General features: G+C 36.2%; 1 protein-coding gene across 1 annotated transcript in view; it reads right to left on the bottom strand.

The window, feature by feature from the left end:
* Positions 1–19,903, bottom strand: part of LOC131690066 (formin-J) — a 38,206-nt gene that overhangs the window by 16,385 nt on the left and 1,918 nt on the right. Inside the window, exon 2 of the mRNA XM_058975547.1 lies at positions 13,298–13,544. Within this exon, the coding sequence (XP_058831530.1) occupies positions 13,298–13,544 (247 nt within the window). The remainder of the gene's footprint in view (positions 1–13,297; positions 13,545–19,903) is intronic.

Here is a 19,903-nt window from a genome sequence, read left to right on the forward strand (position 1 = left end):
ACAAACATTATTTCAATAACAATTTATTGGAAAATGCAATTAGAGTTTCAATATTGGTGTGAATTAATTCGGAAAGTTTACCTAAATTCTATATTGCAGCATGTTGGTAAACAAATAAATGATTTTCTCAATTAGAATTTCGTAAGAATTTTGTAAGTAGGACAAAAATGTTTTTCTCTGAAAGCACGTATTTTCGATTATAGAAATTATGACGACGTCGTAAGTGGTTTTATGGACGACAACAAAATGAAGGTGTTGCAGCCTTAAGGCCCAACTGAACTGTGGTCAAAAGTTCGTCTTTGCAAAAACAGAAATTACCAAATATGGTTCAATTTCGATCATAAATTTAATCGTAAATTATATCATAAAGTTTATACTGCATGATAGACTAATCAAGTATACATGAGATCTTTTTTTCTAAATTGTGTAGTAAGAGACTGAAATTTATTTTCTATTTCATGCTTTGCTATAATTATCTCATAGATTTTGACTGATTATTCGTAATTGTTTTCGAGTTCCAGAAATTGATTTTGATTCGAGTTGGTCAAATAGGACTCGAGAAACGAATTCTGAATAACTCCACCAATCAAGAAAGACCATGAAAATCCACGAAGAAAACCATCCACAGTAATTTTTCGTGTTCACTTGAAAATGTTATTTAAATGCGAAAACCCGAATGTTTCTTTTTATCTTTAACTAATTTTCGCAATTCAAATAGTTTTTACCTTTTTTTGGAATTTCGTCGGAGAAATTCTATATTCTTCATAGAACTTCTATTGCTTTCTTTATTTTCTCTCTGTCTTTATAGATTTTTTGGTTTCTTTTTCATTTTTTCCATTTTTATTTTTTCCATTTTGTTTATTTGTTCTTATTTCACATTTTTAACATTTAGCTCCATGTTTTCCTTTTTCTCTTTTTACCATTTTGCCACTTTTTTTGAATTCGTCCTATTTTTCCAATCCGTTTAATCTATTGATATTTTTCTATTTTTTTTCATTTTATCTATCGTTTTGTTCGTTTCGTTTCAACCCGTTTGTGCAATTATTTTTATTAATATATTTCACTAAACTTTTGGTATTTTTTCATATTCTTCAATAAACTTTTTTTAATATTTTGTCTATATTCCCATTTCAATTTGTAGGTTTCTCTCATTTTCTTAAAATAAATCATTTTTTCTATTCTTTTCGTCCTAATTCGTGTCATATTGTAATGTTTATCTGTTCTTCATTTATCAGTTTTGAAATTTATGCTTCTCTTTTGTATGGATTGTTTTCTCGATATTTTCGCATTTTTCTTTATTGTCGTGTTTTAGCATTTTTTACCTCTTTGAACAATTTTGAATTTCATGTTTTCTATTTTGTTTTTTTTTTCATTTGAACATTTTCCCATTATTTCATTTTGGTCTTTTTGCGTTTTGTGCTTGTTTTCTGTTTTACATTTCATTAAATTTTAATTTTTTCCACTTTTACTTTATATTATTGCTTATGCCACTTATTTTGTTTAATTCTCTCTTAATTTTTTATTTCATTTTTACCCATTTGAACCGTTTCGATTTTACATGTTTTCATTATTTCACATTTGTCTGTTTTTGTACTATTTCAACTTGTTCCTGTTTTCTATTTTTTTTCTTCAATCTATTCGATACAATTGTTCCCATTTAGTTCTATTTCTATTATTCTATTGCTATTATTGAATTTTACATTAGCTTAAAAAATAATTTGTCCGCTTTCTGATTTTTCATAGGTATTTTATATTTATCTATTTATTCCATTCTTGTTTTTATCATTTCTTGTATTTTGATACATTTTTAATATTATTCCATTTTTTTATTTCCACTCCTTCCATTTTTTTATTTTGTTGCCAATTTTAATATTTCAAATATTGCTACGTCTAACTCAGTGGATACATTTGATTCATTTCTATACTTGTTTATTGTTTTTATATTTTTTGTTGTATTCATTTTTCTTGCCTTTTCCGTTTTTCCTGCTTTCCATGCTTATGATATTTTGTATTTAATTTTTCCGTTAACCCAATTTTCCTTATTTTAATCATTTTACATTTTTTTCTACTTCTTTATTTTTACCTTTTTTATATTGTAACGACATATAATTAGCAAGGGACTGGAAGGTGAAGTATTTTTCAAATATTAAGAGCCATAGTACTCAAGGGAGAGCAAGGATTTGAAGTAAGAAAGTTTAGAAAAGCGTGGAGTAGGGTCAATGAACAAGCTTAGAGTTTCACGGTTACTTAGCTTTTTGTCTTCTGCAGTGCAGGAGTCAGGATCTTTTGGCATTAAAAGCGAATCACCTGAGTCTGCGGCATGTCCGGACAAGCGTAAAGTCAATTTAATGACCTATGCTGTCGGAGCCGACAAAAAGTTAAGTCACGGAAAACTTCCACCCTAAGCATTGTGCGACGATGAAACTCATTGAATGAGTTAGTTTTTGCCCTCACTACACTATTGAAAAACCCGTAAAATGAATAGATATCGGAAAACGTGAAAACATCCACACGTGAGTCAGTCTATTCCGGGAAGAGCCGTCAGCAAGGAGCTCCTAGTGACTCAATCAAATACCAGGAGATTATAAATAGAGGTTCCGCGTGTTCGTTTGAGTCAGTCGATGCTTGAATTCCAAACGAGCAACATCATGGCTATATCGTCCGGACAGTACAATAACCAGTTAAACACGTTTTCTTGCGGTGTGCAAAATTTACCGTGCGCTGCACAAGTTGAAACTTTCCATACACGAAAATGAAAATGCTATAGTTTCGAGTCGTGCACACACACAATGACTAGTAATGTAGGAAGGTAGGTTGGTACGGTGGGTTTGGATGCAGTTCAGCGCTGCAGGATGCGATTAGAGCTTCCATCCCGGGCATTTATTTCCCGGGAAGCCCGGGATTTTTTGATTTCCCGCTTCCCGGGTAATTGTGCTTTCTCAATTTTTTTTAAATTTATTTCAAAAGGCTTAGGTTCTGCAAATAAAAATTATGTAGGAAATATCTTGACTGGTAAATATTTGGAGTGAGTAGTAAAAGCAAATTATGCTTCTTCAACTGATTTGCAGACCAATGCACTATATATCTTTAAGCTCGCAGATATTTTTTCGTGATTTTTTCAGGTGTATAGTCCAAGTCTCACTTAAGTCCCGGTTAAAAAATATTCATATTTTCATGCAAAAATGAATAAATTTTTTTTTACCAGTTTATTTTAATATTTAATTTATTTTAATAATTAGATCTTGAATAACAGGGCTTGCAAACCCAAATTAGTTATGAAAATGGCGTTACTTTCTTAAAAAATCTGTTAGTGTTTGTTTCAAAAATTGGGATGATTTGTAGAGAAATCGCGCTTAACGCAAACACGTAAAGGAATGTTTCTAGAACGTCTGCAGAAATATTTGGTCGGTTCATCGAATGCATATTTCTACTGTATCGATTTTGTTGGTTATTGTCGGCAAATTTGAGACTAAGAGAAACGAAAGCAATGAAATTGAAAGACGGTTAGGTATTCTAGAGCCAATCAGTTCTAAACTTATGAGCCTGCCTAGTGCTAGTTTTCCGTTCTAAGTTTATAACTGATTCGCTCTAGAATACCTATCAGTCTTTCAATTTCATTGCTTTCGTTTCTCTTAGTCTCAAATTTGCCGAAAGTAACCAACAAAATCGATACAGTAGAACCTTGCGGCAATTTAAACATAGTAACATAACGAATGCATATTTCGTCTAATTTGTTATACCGGAATTGCAATATCTATTTTACCGTGAATTATTTCAACTTGTCATGTCCAGATATTTAAAATTTGGAATGTATAAAAAGAATTACAGAACGCTATATCCAAACTCTTTGAATAATACTCGCCCGTAACACACGTTTCATATTTCTAATATACGTGATGCGGACTGAACTTGATTTGCGCCTACTGAGAGGCGTGAGATTGTTCGAGTTTTTGGTAGGCGAAGAGATTAAGTTATGTCAGAGCAGTTTCAGTTTTGATTGGTTTTCAAAATGTTGCGAAGCTAATCTATAGCGATTGTAGCTAACCTTAAAGTAAAGCCATCCGACCAAGAGAAAGCACTGATTAGTTTTTATTGTTATCACAGGTTTTCAAGCATTAATGTTTTATAATAATAAAATTCTTTAGAGCATATTCAGCAGCATAGTATTTAATTTAGGAATTATAATTGAAACAAAAACAATCACATCACCAACAGAGCGGTTTGATTTATTATTTCGAACCGTTTTCTTTTAGAACTAGTTCTCTTTGTTGCTTCATTTAAAACACGTTTAAAACTGTGTTTTGAATATTTAAAGAATATTCAGAATTTTCCCTTATAACCTTGCAACAAATACGCTAAAAAGTCTTTTAATGTAATTTTCGGTTTTTCTCCTAAGATGAATACACGTTAAATTGTATTTAAATATCTCGGTGTTTAAACTGCAAAAATTTGGGAAGTAAAGAAATTCTGATCAGATAATGAGTGTGGTCCTATTTTTATGTCGCGTGGCATCCCGGTAAAATGTCAAATCAATTAACATCAAATAATTCTCGACAAACATATGATTACGGCCTAAAAGCCAACTGTCAAAATCCACTTTGAATGGAAACTCCAGACAAACCGTTGCTAGTCGAACACAGTTCACAACAGTTTATGAAAGAGAAAACTTTTCTCTTTCGTTTACTACCAACATCTGTGATTGGCGTGTAACGGTTTGTCCGAAATTTCCATTCAAAGTGGATTGTGACAGTTGGCTTTTAGGCCGTAATCATATGTTTGTTTAGAATTTTTCATGCCGCAAAGTTGGTAACCCTACATTGTCATATCGTTACTAGTGTCCGCCGCTAGATGGCATCACCATAATCATAACGTGGATGTTAGTGGGGTAAAAAAAAGTTCAGTACCGCAGTGGTCTCATTGTTTTGTCCGGTTACTGTAATCGGAAAACGAACTGTCATTCTCAGTATTATAATAGCATAATATTTTACCTTTTCAGGTATAATATAAACATTAAAATTGCATTGCATACAATTTAATTGATTCGATAGATACAGGAGACTTGATAATACATTTACTGTGTTGCAATAATTTCATGTTCTCCCTTTTATTATAGATGGATCCGTAGAAAAAAAAACTATCGATCTCGCATCGGACCACGTATTGAAACTAGCTTTGGTACTGGATGTTACAATGATCCAGAACACAGCAGAAAGTCATGCACCCGATTTAACACAAACGGCCCATTCCGCCAAACGCCGAATAGACACTTCAATTCGATTGGAATGTAAACCTCTTCCCCTCCTTGCCGCCACCCGCGGCCAACAGTCACCCGCATTGATTTTGTAGTTATTGTTCCGCTCGCATATTCAATTTTTTTTCGTATCGTTGGGGATTTCGTTATTCAAATGAATGTACGGATTGCAGTGTGATTCATTCTGTATAAAAAATCAAAATAGGATTTAGAACAGTGTGTAACCTTATATTTTAACCTATTTCTCACAACGTAGATAGTCCGAAAGGTTATTGACAACCACCCGTGGAAGGTTGCGAAAAATTCAGAATGGGTGAGCCACACTTGCATAACGTGAACCATGGAGGGATCCTTAGGCGAAGGGTATTACTTCGGAATACATCAATCGACTAGATTACAACAATGTCTCAAATAGTACGTCCGTTGAAGCCAGTATCGAATTTTAGACATGTTGCTGTTTTGTTTTACGATCAGAACGAAATGCCACTGCTTTCAATTTGAGTGCAAAACATTTTCATAGCATGCGATTGTTATTTTGTTGCGACTTGCAATACAGGGTGCTTGTGGTATTATGACACCTAATTCAAGCACCAACATCTTATTGTTATGTTGCAAGATTCAGTTTATCTTTAGAGTGTATTGTTTACATCCGCTAAGTTGTGCAGTTTTTAAATGATTTTGAGTAAAATTTTCGACACTTTTGATTGACACCCTCCATTAGAACTTGTACAGTCGTTTCCGGTAGGTTTTTCTGTTTTTTCCACTTCCTAATCAAGTTATTTTCGTCCTTCACCTCTCCTTTGGTTTTTCGAAATTCGCGCTTCATCATGGCCCAATAGGACTGAGTTCGAAACGGTCTATTGGGTTCATGTTGAAGCACTCAGTTTTGTAAATCTCACCATTTACGTTTGCCACAAGTGCATGTGGCTTGCCAAGTCAGATACTTCGAAGCGAATTTCGACAGTTTCTTCCAATTACAACGGTCATTCACAGCAAACAAAATTGGTTAATTTCTGTCAAGTATGAAAAAAGTTGCGCAAGTTTGAAAGTGTTACATAATAATAAGCGCTTCACTATCACCCCGCAAAGGATGTTAGGTTCGAATCCCAGTCTCGTATAACACACTGCTCTTCTAGACAGATTGATTGGCTGACAACATTTCAACAGACATATGTGTCGCGACCAGCCCGGGGACAACTTGACAGCTCCCATATATTGAACTCATAAGCAAATTTTGTGGTGATTTGGTGATGTCATGGCGGCTCGAATGGAACAAAATTTCAAAAAGGCGCATCTCATTTATTATTTCTATATCTGCAAAAAATAAACAATTTAAGCATTTCTATCACCAAATTTATTTCGCTGTTCAAATTAGAAACTGTCCATACCTTAACAGAAACATAGATTCCATTTTGGATCTAAAAAATCCAAGAAAAATAAAGCGATTTTCAGAAATACAAGAAGATGGCTTTCAAAATCGAGCCACTTACACTTATATTGAAATTTCTGAAAATCTTCGGGATCAAACCAAACATGAAATCCTCCGGTAGACGCCGTTCCATTAGTTTTCTTGTCGGGCTGGAGCTGAGTAAAATGCGAAATGAATTCTGAAGGGATCCATACCACAACCATCGCAAAATCTTTTGGACAGAATTATTGAAAAAGTCGAACAAAACTCTGGTAAGAGTCGAACATACGAATATACAATTCCTGGCAGCTTTCTTGCTAAAACCGGGCACTACCGGTTTGCTGCCAGAATTCTGGTAAAAGCGCACAATTTCTATCTAAAACCAATTTTGCTAATTTTGTAGAAAATCCTACATATTTTGTTTATATTCCCAAAAAAAAAATCTAGAATTGACATTGACTTGACATTCCTAATTTGAAACAAGATGTCATAGGTTCACGAATTGTTAGGCTTGGTGATTTACTTTCATTGGCCAAAATGTTTTTCATTTATATTTCTCGGGAAAAAGCACAAAATTTAATGATTTACACATTTGACACAACAATAAAACCAAAAAAACAACGACTTCCAATTAAATTTATAATAAGATTTATGAACCTTGCCGACAGTTTCCAGTTAGGGATAAATTTATTCTCTAATAATTGTTTTCTTTATCCACATTTTGGAATACGCTTTTTCTAAATGTTGTTCTTGCTGCATTGACGGCGTTCATAACACACGTAACGAAACACGATTTTCTCTTGAAACTATTTCGTTTCGTTGTTCGTGGTACTCGTACGGAGAAGACATACTAGCGCCACCATAATGTTAGTGGTACATATATAAAACAAGCACTATCTGTCAAGTTGTCCCTGGGCTGGTCGCGACTCTCATGCGCAGAACCTCCATCTATCTTGGCTCGAGAAGCAGACCATGATTTGGTTCAGTGCCAACATGCTAACAATAAATTGCCTAATTATAAGAAGCCTAACTTTACCATACAAATGAATTGTCACAGAATAGAAGCGAGACACTAAAGGTGAGATTTGATCTGACAAGCCTACAGTAATTATAATTACATGCTAAATTTCTTCCTTAAAATAGCTTAACCTAAATTGTACTTAGATCTAGCAATCTAATACTACTTAAAGCTAATTGATTAAAACTAAAACAAAAGGTAAATGAATTAAATGTCGTTGAAATATTGTAAACTAAATATAACCTAATTATAGAATTTTCCACGTGCGGCAAAGAAAATTGCCCATGCTACTATAGTTGCTTATACTACAAGCTAAATCAGACACTAAACGTAAGTAACTTATATTAACTAAAACTACAATGAACTATTATGTATACCTAATGAAAATTATATGCAAACGCAGGAAATTTTTAACCATCTGCGCCAGGAATAAAGTGAGGTTATAAATTCGGAAACCGTCGATTTATTCCTGGCGCAGATGGTTAAAAATTTCCTGCGTTTGCATATAATTTTCATTAGGTATACATAATATTTCATTGTAGTTTTAGCTAATATAAGTTACTTACGTGTCTGATTTAGCTTGTAGTATAAGCAACTATAGTAGCATGGGCAAGGTGTATAAGCTAACTGTCAAAATTCACTTTGAGGGGAAAGTCTCGTTCATTGCCAATGACCGCTGTTGGTACTAAAAGGAAGAGAAAAGTTTTCTCTTTCGTTAACTGATGTGAACTATGTTCGACCATTAAGGGAACCGGGGGCAAGTCCGAGACCTTAACCGCAATTAAAGTTAACTTGACAGTTGGCTTATACGCTCTAATCATATGTTTGTCGAGAAACTCACACATATTATATTTTTACCGGTGCAAAGATAATTGGCATGTTTTGAAGTAGAATACTTCTAACGTTTCAATATGGGGTCCCGTTTCAAAAATTTCAGTTGAGAAATTTTCCCAGGTTTGAAATGCGAGTATCTTCCGTTCTACTGGACGAAATCGCAATATTTTTGCACTATCTGATCGGAAATTTGTGCACGTATATCGTATTAAATTTCGGAATTACTGCGACTACTATAAATAAACCAAAACAAGGATTTTCATAAAATCCTTCGGAAACAGCGAGGAAAATGCGCAATTTGTCAGCATATCCCACGCAGAGCCGTCAAAAAGGAGCATGTAAGCGTTTCATTACATACGGGAATGTTATATATACAGGTCACGCGAGCTTGTTTTGTATCAGTGGGTGCTCGCTTACCACACGAGCAACATGCTCGTCCGGACGGTACAATGAGCGGTATCATGTTTGCGTTCCCGTACCAAGCGTCATCGCCAGGTTCTTCGTGATAAAATCTAGGGAATCACCAAATCTGCCAGTCGGCGTCTGGCTCGTCGTGGTGATGTAAAATGCATCTCCAATTTAATCTACGAATGCTGATGGTGTGCAGAAAAATGTCATCCGAGATGCCGTGACCTACACTGAACACGCCAAGCGCAAAACCGCAATGAATGTCGTCTATACTCTGAAGCGGCAGGGACGCACTTTGTATGGATTTGGAAGTTGAAAAGGTAGAACTCACTTGTATCATTATAAAAAAGGCCCTTTTCAGAGCCACCAAAATCATTTCAAAGAATGAGTTTGCATTTTCTGTTTCATGGACTGTTTCTCCCTGGAGAGCTATTTGGGTTAAACCCTAAATTATGATTTATTTCAGTACGCAAATTGCAAATATGGTCAGAAACAAACTGGAGTGAAGTGAATTTTTACTAGGCGCATTCAAAAAAGGTTTCAATTCTCAAACATTTTACAAAGGTGCCGTATTACATTACTCTCTTTACCCTTAGTGTTCGATAATCTCCGTAGTGGAAACACAATTTCAATTTTGTTCTTTATCAAAAATATGTGGTCGACCAACCAAGGGGTGGAGCTACGACGAACACATTGAGGACAACACAAAAAAGGACGAGCTTACGTTGTGCTGTAGTCAGGTATAAAAACTCAGCATGCTGTTGCTTACGCTCAGTTCGTTTCCAGCATCAGCATGCAGCGGTTCGTTTGCAGCATGTTCCGCGAAATTCAAACCACCGTCCATTTGCTGCTGTCACAGAAGAGTTGGCCAAGCACGCCGTCTTCGATGGCACCAAAACTGTTACCATATACACCAGCACCAAGTAAATTTCGAAAACGGCCCAAAGAAAAGGCCCTTTTCAGGGCCATCAATTTATCGACAAAGAATGAAATTGAAGTTTTGTTATTACAAGCATCAGCTTGTCAAGAGCGTTGGACGGTAAGTGAGCCACTTGTGAACAATACCGTCGCTTTCACTAGAATGGCACAAAATGAAAAGTTATTTGTGATTTATAGACAGTTTAGTGTAATGATTCAATTTACAAAAATCGAACGTTTCGATATAGGGGCTCCGTTTCAAAATTTTCGGCCAGAATGCTGCCTGTTTTTTCAAACGTGAAAATCTGCTGTTGTATTGAATGAAAACCTTCGATTTTTGCGCTGATTGGAAATAGTTGTGACTAATTCTGTAGAATGTACAATTACTGAAAATAACGGATTTTGTGAAAGCAGTGGTTGGTCCATACAATTCGATTCCAAGCCAGACTAGTTTTCGTTGGAAGGTCCACCTCTGACAATAGAAGTAAACTATTTTACTATGAATTCAACTACAACTTCCTTGAAAACAGCACAGCTAAAAAACTTTTGGGAAAAACGCGCAAACCTAAATTTTTCACTATAATGGAAACTGCCTGTGCCCAGCCGCACAGCATCATCAAGATTGATAGTAATTCAAGCCGGGAGGAAAGAGGTTGTAAGGCAATGGAAAACGAAAATTTCATTTATATCTTACTGGAATATAAGTGGCTGGTCCTGAAAAGAACTTGTTGGTTTGTGGTTTATTTTGGGTCACAATTTAGGCCTGCTCGATTGCTGATAGCTGTGAATTTCTCGCAGGGCGACAGTTTCTGTTCAGTAGTGATGAGGCTTCCTAACGCCAACCGTGACTGGGGCACTTTTACACGGCCTTCGTTGCTTACTGCTTGCGGGGAGGCTTTCCTCCGGTGGACTTACGAGCGGTATGTTTGGTACGGGCCATTTATCAACAAAGAATCGAATTGAAATTTTGTTATTACAAGCATCCGAAAGTAGCTTGCCAAGAGCGTTCGATGGCAAGTGAGCTACTTGTGAACAATATCGTAGATTTCACGTAGAATGACATAAAATAAAAAGTTATCATTTGTGTGTTTGTTTACAGTTTCGTGTTTACTAGGCGCATTCAAAAAAGGTTTCAATTCTCAAACATTTTACCAAGGTGCCATATTACATTACTCTTTTTACCCTGAGTGTTCGATAACCTCCGTATTGGAAACACAATTTCAATTTTGTTCTTTATCAAAAATATGTGGTCGACCAACCAAGGGGTGGAGCTACGACGAACACATATTGAGGACAACACAAAAAAGGACGAGCTTACATTGTGCTGTAGTCAGGTATAAAAACTCAGCATGCTGTTGTTCACGATCAGTTCGCTTGCAGCATCAGCATGCAGCAGTTCGTTTGCAGCGTCTCCTGCAAAATTCAAACCACCGTCCATTTGCTGCTGTCAGAAGAGTTGGCCAAGCACGCCGTCTTCGATGGCACCAAAACTGTTACCATATACACCAGCACCAAGTAAATTTCGAAAACTGCCCAAAGAAAAGGCCCTTTTCAGGGCCATCAATTTATCGACAAAGAATCGAATTGAAATTTTATTACAAGCATCAGAAAGTGGCTTGCCAAGAGCGTTGGATGGTAAGTGAGCCACTTGTGAACAATATCGTCGCTTTCAAGTAGAATGGCACAAAATAAAAAAGTTATTTGTGTGATTTGTAGACAGGTTAGTGTAATGATTCAATTTACAAAAATCGAACGTTTTCTAACATTTCGATATAGGTGCTCCGTTTCAAAATTTTCGGCCAGAATGTTGCCTGTTTTTCTAAAAGTGAAAATCTGCTATTGTACTGAATGAAAATCTTCGATTTTTGCGCTGATTGGAAATAGTTGTGACTAATTCTGTAGAATGTACAATTACTGATAATAACAGATTTTGTGAAAGCAGTGGTTGGTCCATACAATTCGATTCCAAGCGAGCCAGACTAGTTTTCGTTGGAAGGTCCATCTCTGACAACAGAAATAAACTATTTTATTTTGAATTCAACTACAACTTCCTTGAAAACAGCACAGCTAAAAAACTTTAAGGAAAAACGCGTAAACCTAAATTTTCCACTATAATAAAAACTAGTGCCCCCGCCGCACAGCATCATCAAGATTGATAGTTATTCAAGCCGGGTGGAAAGGGGGTGGGAGGTTGTAAGGCAATGGAAAATTTCATTTATAATAATAATACGTTATAATTGGCTGGTCCTGAAAACAACTTGTTGGTTTGTGGTTTATTTTGGGTCACAATTTAGGCCCGCTCGATTTCTGATAGCTGTGAATTTTTCGCAGGGCGACTGTTTCTGTTCGGTAGCGATGGGGCTTCTTAACGCTAACCGTGACTGGGGCACTTTTACACGGCCTTCGTTGCCAACCAGCCCCTGTCAAGGACGACGTCTCTGTACAGCCAGCATCACTGCCATGAAAGGCAAAACATTGATTTTGAGCCGAATGATTAGAAGCTGTATTTAGTTACAAAATGTCGATTAAATTAAATTATTAAATCATCCCACAAGATGCAAAACGTCGTGTGAAATGCTTGAATATCGAGCATAGTGCCGAACATAATTCTTTGGGGCTTTATAGCTATAACGCCCCATATATGTCGGTCGCTGTCAAACTCCATATGATGGTATAGGGTTGCCAGGGAGTTGTTGCCAACTGCTTGCGGGGAGCCTTTCCTCCGGTGGACTTACGGTTTGTTTGGTACAGGTCATGTGGCGAAAAATGCTGATCTGCTACTTCTCTGATGCTGGTAGTAGGACGACGGTCAAACGCTCGTTTGCGTGCCTTCATTCATAAAAGTTCAACAATATTTTCAAAGAATGTTGCAAATTGTCAACTTGATAATTCCAAAAATACTCCAAATAAACTATGAATGTGCTAAAGTCGACAAAATCGCATAGAAATTGCTTATTCCAGAGCAGAATTTACCGGTCTAAAGTGTATTCTACTTCACTCCGGTTATGTCTCTGACATTACCCACCCATCTTTTTTATTATCATTTGAAATTGTTCGTTAGAGCAGTGTCCCTCCCTAATAGGGCTAAAGTAGGCTTATTACACTATGTAGGCGCCCCACGTCAATCAGTTCAATATTTCCCCTCCACACATTCCTGAATTTCAGAAAAGATGTGTTATCGTTAACGTTTATAGTTCCCTTTATTTCTGGACTTCAAAGGACACCGTTCTGAACCACCCTAACCTCGCATAGTATATTGAAAATTAGTTTCCTCCTAACGCTCTCGCCTGAATTTCATTAAAGCCAAACAATCAAATCAGATAGAGTAGGTAATTCATCATCGGTGACCCGTTTTTCGGGTTTTGTTTTCGCTGTTATAACTAGCTATAGGGCACTGACTGGCTTGTCAGGCGAAATCTGATTGAAACTAAAATCGATTAGGAACAAGTGAAAAACTTACCGAATTCTCCGCTTCCGTTTTCTGATTGCCAGTTTGGTGCTTTTGTTGTTGTTGTTGTGGTAGTGGTTGTTGTTGTTGCTGGTCGTTATTGCTTGGAGCATTAGGCTGAATCGTGGAACACTCCGTATCGCTGATGCCATTGTCGGATGAATCCTGCTGAACGGTTTGTCCAAGGAAGATCTTGATGTTGATACGGGAATCCTTGTCCTGCTTTAGTGTCTTTTTGGTGCGCTCGCTTTGCTCAGTGCTATGGGGGATGAGATTGAGAATTTCAATTTTAATTTAGTTTAATAGGTTTGTTGTAGTTTCATTTATTTCTGGCACTTTATGAGAATAAACTAGAAATGTAACCTCATGGACATTTTCGAGGCTAAAGATTTATTCACCAGACAACACAAATGTTTCATAACGACAGGAACCGTTGGTTTCATATTAGACGTGTTGATAACGGCTTGTTCTAATGGTGTTCTTCATCAACAGGGTCATTAAGCCATATGTCATTTCGGTGTTGGTGTCAGTCAACATTATAAATGGGTGTTCTAATCTTTTTTTTAATTTTCAGACCGTAAAATGATGATAAAATTAAAATAAGAAATTGAATTAATACATTCCAATAAATCACATTTCTATTATTCTTTTGCTGGGCTAACTGTCAAAAAGATAACCACTGTCAAGTAAGACTTATCATGTAAAATAAGTAACTGCTTTTTTTTTTTGAAAAAGAATTAAAAAATTTTCGGAAGTGTTAATATTTGGACCTACGAATTTTGCAAGTGGAAAATTGAGCTCTATCGATGTAGGTAATAAAATAATATTTTTAATCTCCATTTAAAGACCCAATTGGGATTATTTGATAATTGAATTGACACATAATCGTCATTTTTAATTTCTTCAATATTTATTACAATTTCATCATGCAAAAAGATACGCTTGAGTAACATTCAATACGCTTGAGTACTTCTTCAAATTTTAGAATTTTACGTAGCCAAAACTTTCCGTAATTTGCTACCAAAAACATCTAGGCGAGGTTCATTTTTGGTTAAATGTAAGTCAGCTATGCAGGGCCGTCGAAAGCCGCGTCGGGCCCCAAGGCTTGTAGTCGGGCCCTTTGGAACCTAGTAATTTGAATCTCGATTAGAGGAATTGTAATTGTGTTCAAATCAAACTATGTTGGACCTGTTGCTGTTTTTTTTATCAGAGTCTTGTTATGCTAGTATATAGTGCTTCTATAGAAATGAACGAATTCAAAGAACAAGAACATCTAACTGCGGAACATTAACCCTAGATTATTACACTTACTTTTTATACCTTAGAACTTTGCACTGGGGTACAATCGTACCCCACGCGATTGATCGCAATTTTCGCAGGTAGAAATGCAAACAAAAGAAATGAATTATATATTGAATTTATTGCATCAATAGTAAATAAATGACTTGAGCAACAAAAGAAGCGAGAAAATCGGGGTTTTAACTTTTTTCACAAAAATTATGAAAACTTTGCGAATTTTCAACTGATTTGAAAAAAAATCAAATGATTCTAAAAGTAAAAAGAATGATCCAATAATGGAATAAAATGGAATTTCGATAATTTTGAAAAAGTGCGATTACTTGGAAGAGTGAAGATGGAAAAATCGGGTATTTAAAAATACCTCGAAACGGGGCGGAAATTGAAATGAAAAAAAAAATATTTCTGACCGGTAATACATTGGTAACACACAAGGCTACTGTTACAGCAGTTACTTTACACAAATTTTACTAACAAGACATTATTTTTAAAACTATAAAAAACAGAAAATAAAAAAGTTTAATTCAGCGTAAATGTGAACGATTTTTTTCTACATCAAAATTAAATTAAATTAATAATTGAATTAAAGGATAAAAATGATTACATAACACTAATTGTTACTTAAGTAGTAAAACAACCACTATTTAAACTGGTATTGTCACGAGTCACATTTCCACTGACAGAACAAAACACTAACGGCAACCGTACACAAATGTACGCCTTCTTTGACTCCTGCTTCCACGAAGGCCAAGAGCAAATTGGCTCTACCACCAGTTTCTGCTCTTACTATGAATTCAAAATTGAATTATGGTTAGGGTCCCCGGTCGGTAAATGCCGAATTCTCGACTTCACAGGGCTCCAAAGATGGTGTGGGGTACATTTGTACCCCAGTGCAACGTTCTAGTGTTAACACAGGAGTGGTCGATTTTAAAGGCTTTTCTACCCGTCCAACACTAGGCGGGGAAATCACAACACGGTTCATTGCTACAAAGAATCGTAGACACGACACCGAACAGAAAAAAAAACCTCAAATACAAGATGAAAATCGGAAGATAATGCAATAGAAGTTCAACTACATGAACTGCTGATGGCAAAAAAGTACTTTTAGTTAGGGACCATCCATAAATGGCGAAGCATTATATGGGGGAGAGGGGAGTTTTGTATTTCGTGAAGATGTGTGACAACAGGCGGGTTGGGGGTCATGTCATGCTACGTAATTTTTTTTAAAGGGGAATAGGGGTTGACCTGATGTCACGAAAATCTACCCTTTTCATTTGACTAACATCATTCTTTACTATGTTTAAATTTTTGCGGCTACAAGGGGGGAGGGTTACCGTTAAGCAACTTAATTACCAGGGGGGTATATAGAGGTTTGTGACGAAATGCTACGATGGAAGTGGGGGGCGGTTAAAATCACTCAAAAATGTTACGTCATTTATGGATGCTTCCTTAGCGAAATTTCTTTCCTGAAAATAAGTACCAGTGGCAAGACTGCGCCTAATAATATGCAATTTGGAAATGGTGCAACAAGGGACCATTAATAAATTACGTAACGGTTTTAGGGGGAAGGGGGTACGACAAATTGTGACATGTTGTGACATATGGGGAAAGAGGAAGTAAGCTAGTTCGTTATGTAACAGGTTTTTACTGAAGACAAATTTTTTCAAGGAATTTGTTCCGTAGTAGGGGAAAGAAGGATAGAAAAAATTGTGAGAATTTGTTACATGGGGGAGGGGGAGTCAATTTTGGGCAATTTTTGTGTTACGTAATTTAGGAATGGCTGCCTGCTCGTTGTGGTTATTTTGTTGGCAGTAGAAAAACAACGAATAAAGACGCCTTCTCGTTGTTGTAAATTTGTTTTGTTAAAAAGTCGGCAAGTATATCACAAGTTTGCAAGTATTCTGTTCTTTATATGACACTTGTTGTAAACAAACACTGACTGTAGCTATCCACTACAGTATTTAGTTACCTTAAACAAACAGTTATCAAACATAATAGGCTCCACCTACTTAATATCGTTTAGAGTCGGTATTACTAAATAGAAGATAATTCCTTTAATTAACAAAACCATTTTTTCGGTTCTATTAGCAGCAACAAACATGTTTGTGGTGTATTAGCAACAAACCATGGTCTGAAAAAAGCTTTAATACTTTTCTAGAACTGATATTCAACCAAAAAGATTAATTTTTTCTCAGACTTGTTACCATATGTAAAATATTTGCTTGGGAAGGGAAGGATGACAATTTTTTTCAAAAGCTCGGAAGGCCTTTTGAAAGCATTTGTCCGTTGATACTCTCAGATACGATTAAGGTTTGGCTCAGAAGTCAATCGAGTCCACCAACTTCCGAAGAAGCTCTCAAAATGTTCTGGTACATTGTTTACTAGACCTTTTGAAATAGCAGAGATAGAACAGTCCCTTCAGTACTGCCTACCTATCTTGACGAACCAATCTTACGATATGTCTTTCTTGTGGGCTCGTAAAGTTGGTAGTAGTTATTTATTGATCGTTGCTAGGCTCGTTGCTGCATGTTTTATTGTTGTTTTGAAATGTCTTGAAGTATTTATCTAAGTACGGCTGGAACGTCTAGAAAAGATGCGTTAAGTGGGATTTAGAACATGCCATGCCTGAAGGTTCTAAACATTTTATTCTGAGCATGTGTTCGGGGATGATAATGTCTCAGATCAGAAAACACCTAAAACACGTGCTCAGCAGATAGTATGTATATCCGAACCTATGAGTGCCTCAGTGCCCATGAATTCCATTGCAACATAACCAACCTTGGTTATGCACCCATGGTAGATTCCTATGCGTGAATTCTGCAAAAAGACACTGCACCTGCTTACTATAACCGTAAACAGCACACCGTTATCTTATGCCAAAGCATAAACAGATATAAAACCAATATCTATGGATCTGACAGGAAAAAACATTCACTCAACAATAATCGCGCCTAGTGTCTCCAAGCCAACAACCGGCACCACCAGCTAAGAAACGAACTACTTGAATTGGTTTCTGAATATTTTGTAGTGTATTCTGTCGATTCAAGCAATTGTGGTTTTTTTACCTTGTACATAAACTGGACAACCCTCTTAAGAACGTTTATTTTAGCAAGCGTCATATATCTAATAAAATTAAGGTATTAAATTAACATGTTTTTCAATTTTTTCCTGATTTCATCATTTAACAATTTAAGCTCCATTCAGTTTCTCCCCCTCTCGTCGAACCTGCAGCTATGATTCAAGATATGTCCAGGGAAGCATGTTATAGCAGAATACACATTATTCCAATTGTTGAGAATGCTGAGGGACATTTATAAATTATATTACAACAATTACCTTACGGCCCCCTAGGGGTCCGCGGACCCAAGGTTGAGAATCACTGCGCTAGCACATGCGACAAAAATGTCAACATAAAAACGCTCGAGTTCTTCGCGATCATCCACGTACACCTACACGATCTCGCAAACGGGATAACACTCCGGTGACTAAGTGAACGATTTAGCACTTATAAATTCACAAACGCGGTCTCAAACGCGAACCCTCAAACGTCCGTGTTCACGCGATCATGAGTCGGTCCCGTCCGGAAACCTTATCCTCCGTCCTAGCAACTTAGGTCCATACATTCAGTTGTAGCAATAAAAAAATAAAGCTCATATCCACTAGACAACACGTTCCATGGCGACATGACTGTGAACTCTAGTGATATAAAAGAATTCACTTTGTTCTAGAATCTGAACTGTACACGAAAAATTATGCATCAGATTCACGGCCCGTGCGCGATCATTCCAGAACACACGTGAATATGCGAAAGGCACACGGTTATAAAATAGAATTTATACACGCGATATTACACACACGTTAGCACGCGCGACAGACAAACGCACACGCGATCGAACAGGTTAACTTACAAATACTCGAGCCCTTCGCGATGATACACGCGATCTCGAAGTCCCTACGCCCGCACATATCTGAACCGTATAATAAATATCACATTCAGAGTAACGGTCCGTTGCAATTGGCATTAAGCAGTATTTTAGTGGGAGACATTGCCTGTCCCGTCTGCAATTGTAGTGTGTGATTCTAACGGGGAGCTCTTCTGGGAACCCAGCTCTACAGCTCCAGCAGGACAATTCTCGAAAAAAAATGTGTTGAAATGATTTTGAGATTGAAACTATTTCAAAATTGAAACTAATTTTAAATTTCTTAACAAGATGATTATTTTTGGCGGGGTCCAGACCCCTCGAACCCTCTCCTAGATCCGCCAGTAATATACATTTCCATCATTGCATTGAACATAACCAGCAATGGAATCGTAGTTTGGACAAATGAGAAAGGCACAATTGCACCACTAGGTGGATTAAAACTGGTTCTTTTTTGAGATTGCGTAGAGTTGGGACTAAAACTCCATATGATTAAGAACAAGAATAACATTTCGGAAATTAAATGGAAGATGATGAAAAATGACGTTTACAATTTATCTCTAGCAGGTCAGGAGTGGTTTTTATGGGAATTTGGTTTTTGTTGTATTATCAATTATCAATTGCTTCTAAGCAGGACTGGAATTAACGGAAATTTAAATATATTTCAAGTTAGCAACTATTAACGGTGTATTTTTGAGTGCTGAATTGAATGGCGTGATAAAATTTCATGTACTAGGTACTAGGACTCGTTAAAATGTGAGCTTCAATAGTGAAGAAAAATAAAATAAATGCTCGATAACTTTTTTTCATTCGAAACTGTCAAATTTTGATGCTATGTATCAACGAAGAATTTTACAACTTAAAACAGCACATTTGATAATATAATTTTGGCGGTCAATCCTCCTAGATGTAATTATAGAGAATTTACTCTTCAAGCAATTTTAGCTCGAGGTTTAATGTCTTCAGCAAAGTTTTCGAAAATGATATTTCAAACAACTTTATTGAAGACAGGAATACTCCATATATTCAGAGTATCGAAATATAGTAGACCATATGTAATAGAAAACCTTTAAAGTGAGTTATTCTCCTATTACCGTATTTGATAAAACTCTTCTGCGGTTTATGAAAAATAAATCTCAAATTGCATTCAAGGTATGAGTCTCCGAAGCTTTCAAAAAAGTTATATCGAAGAGAGCTAGTTTTGAACATTTTTTTCCTAAATGTTGTTTTATTTCTCGAAATGCCGCATTAATGTAGCCTTCATATTTTTATCCAAATTGCTTAAAATGACATTTTCAACAACTTTGCTGTAGGCGCCAACTCTGTTAATATTTTTTGAAGAGTTCATTCTCCATAATTACTTCTAGGAGAATTCAAATGTTTATATCAAAAGATGAGCTGT

The sequence above is a fragment of the Topomyia yanbarensis genome, chromosome 3, assembly GCF_030247195.1.
Source record: "Topomyia yanbarensis strain Yona2022 chromosome 3, ASM3024719v1, whole genome shotgun sequence".
Taxonomy (NCBI): domain Eukaryota; kingdom Metazoa; phylum Arthropoda; class Insecta; order Diptera; family Culicidae; genus Topomyia; species Topomyia yanbarensis.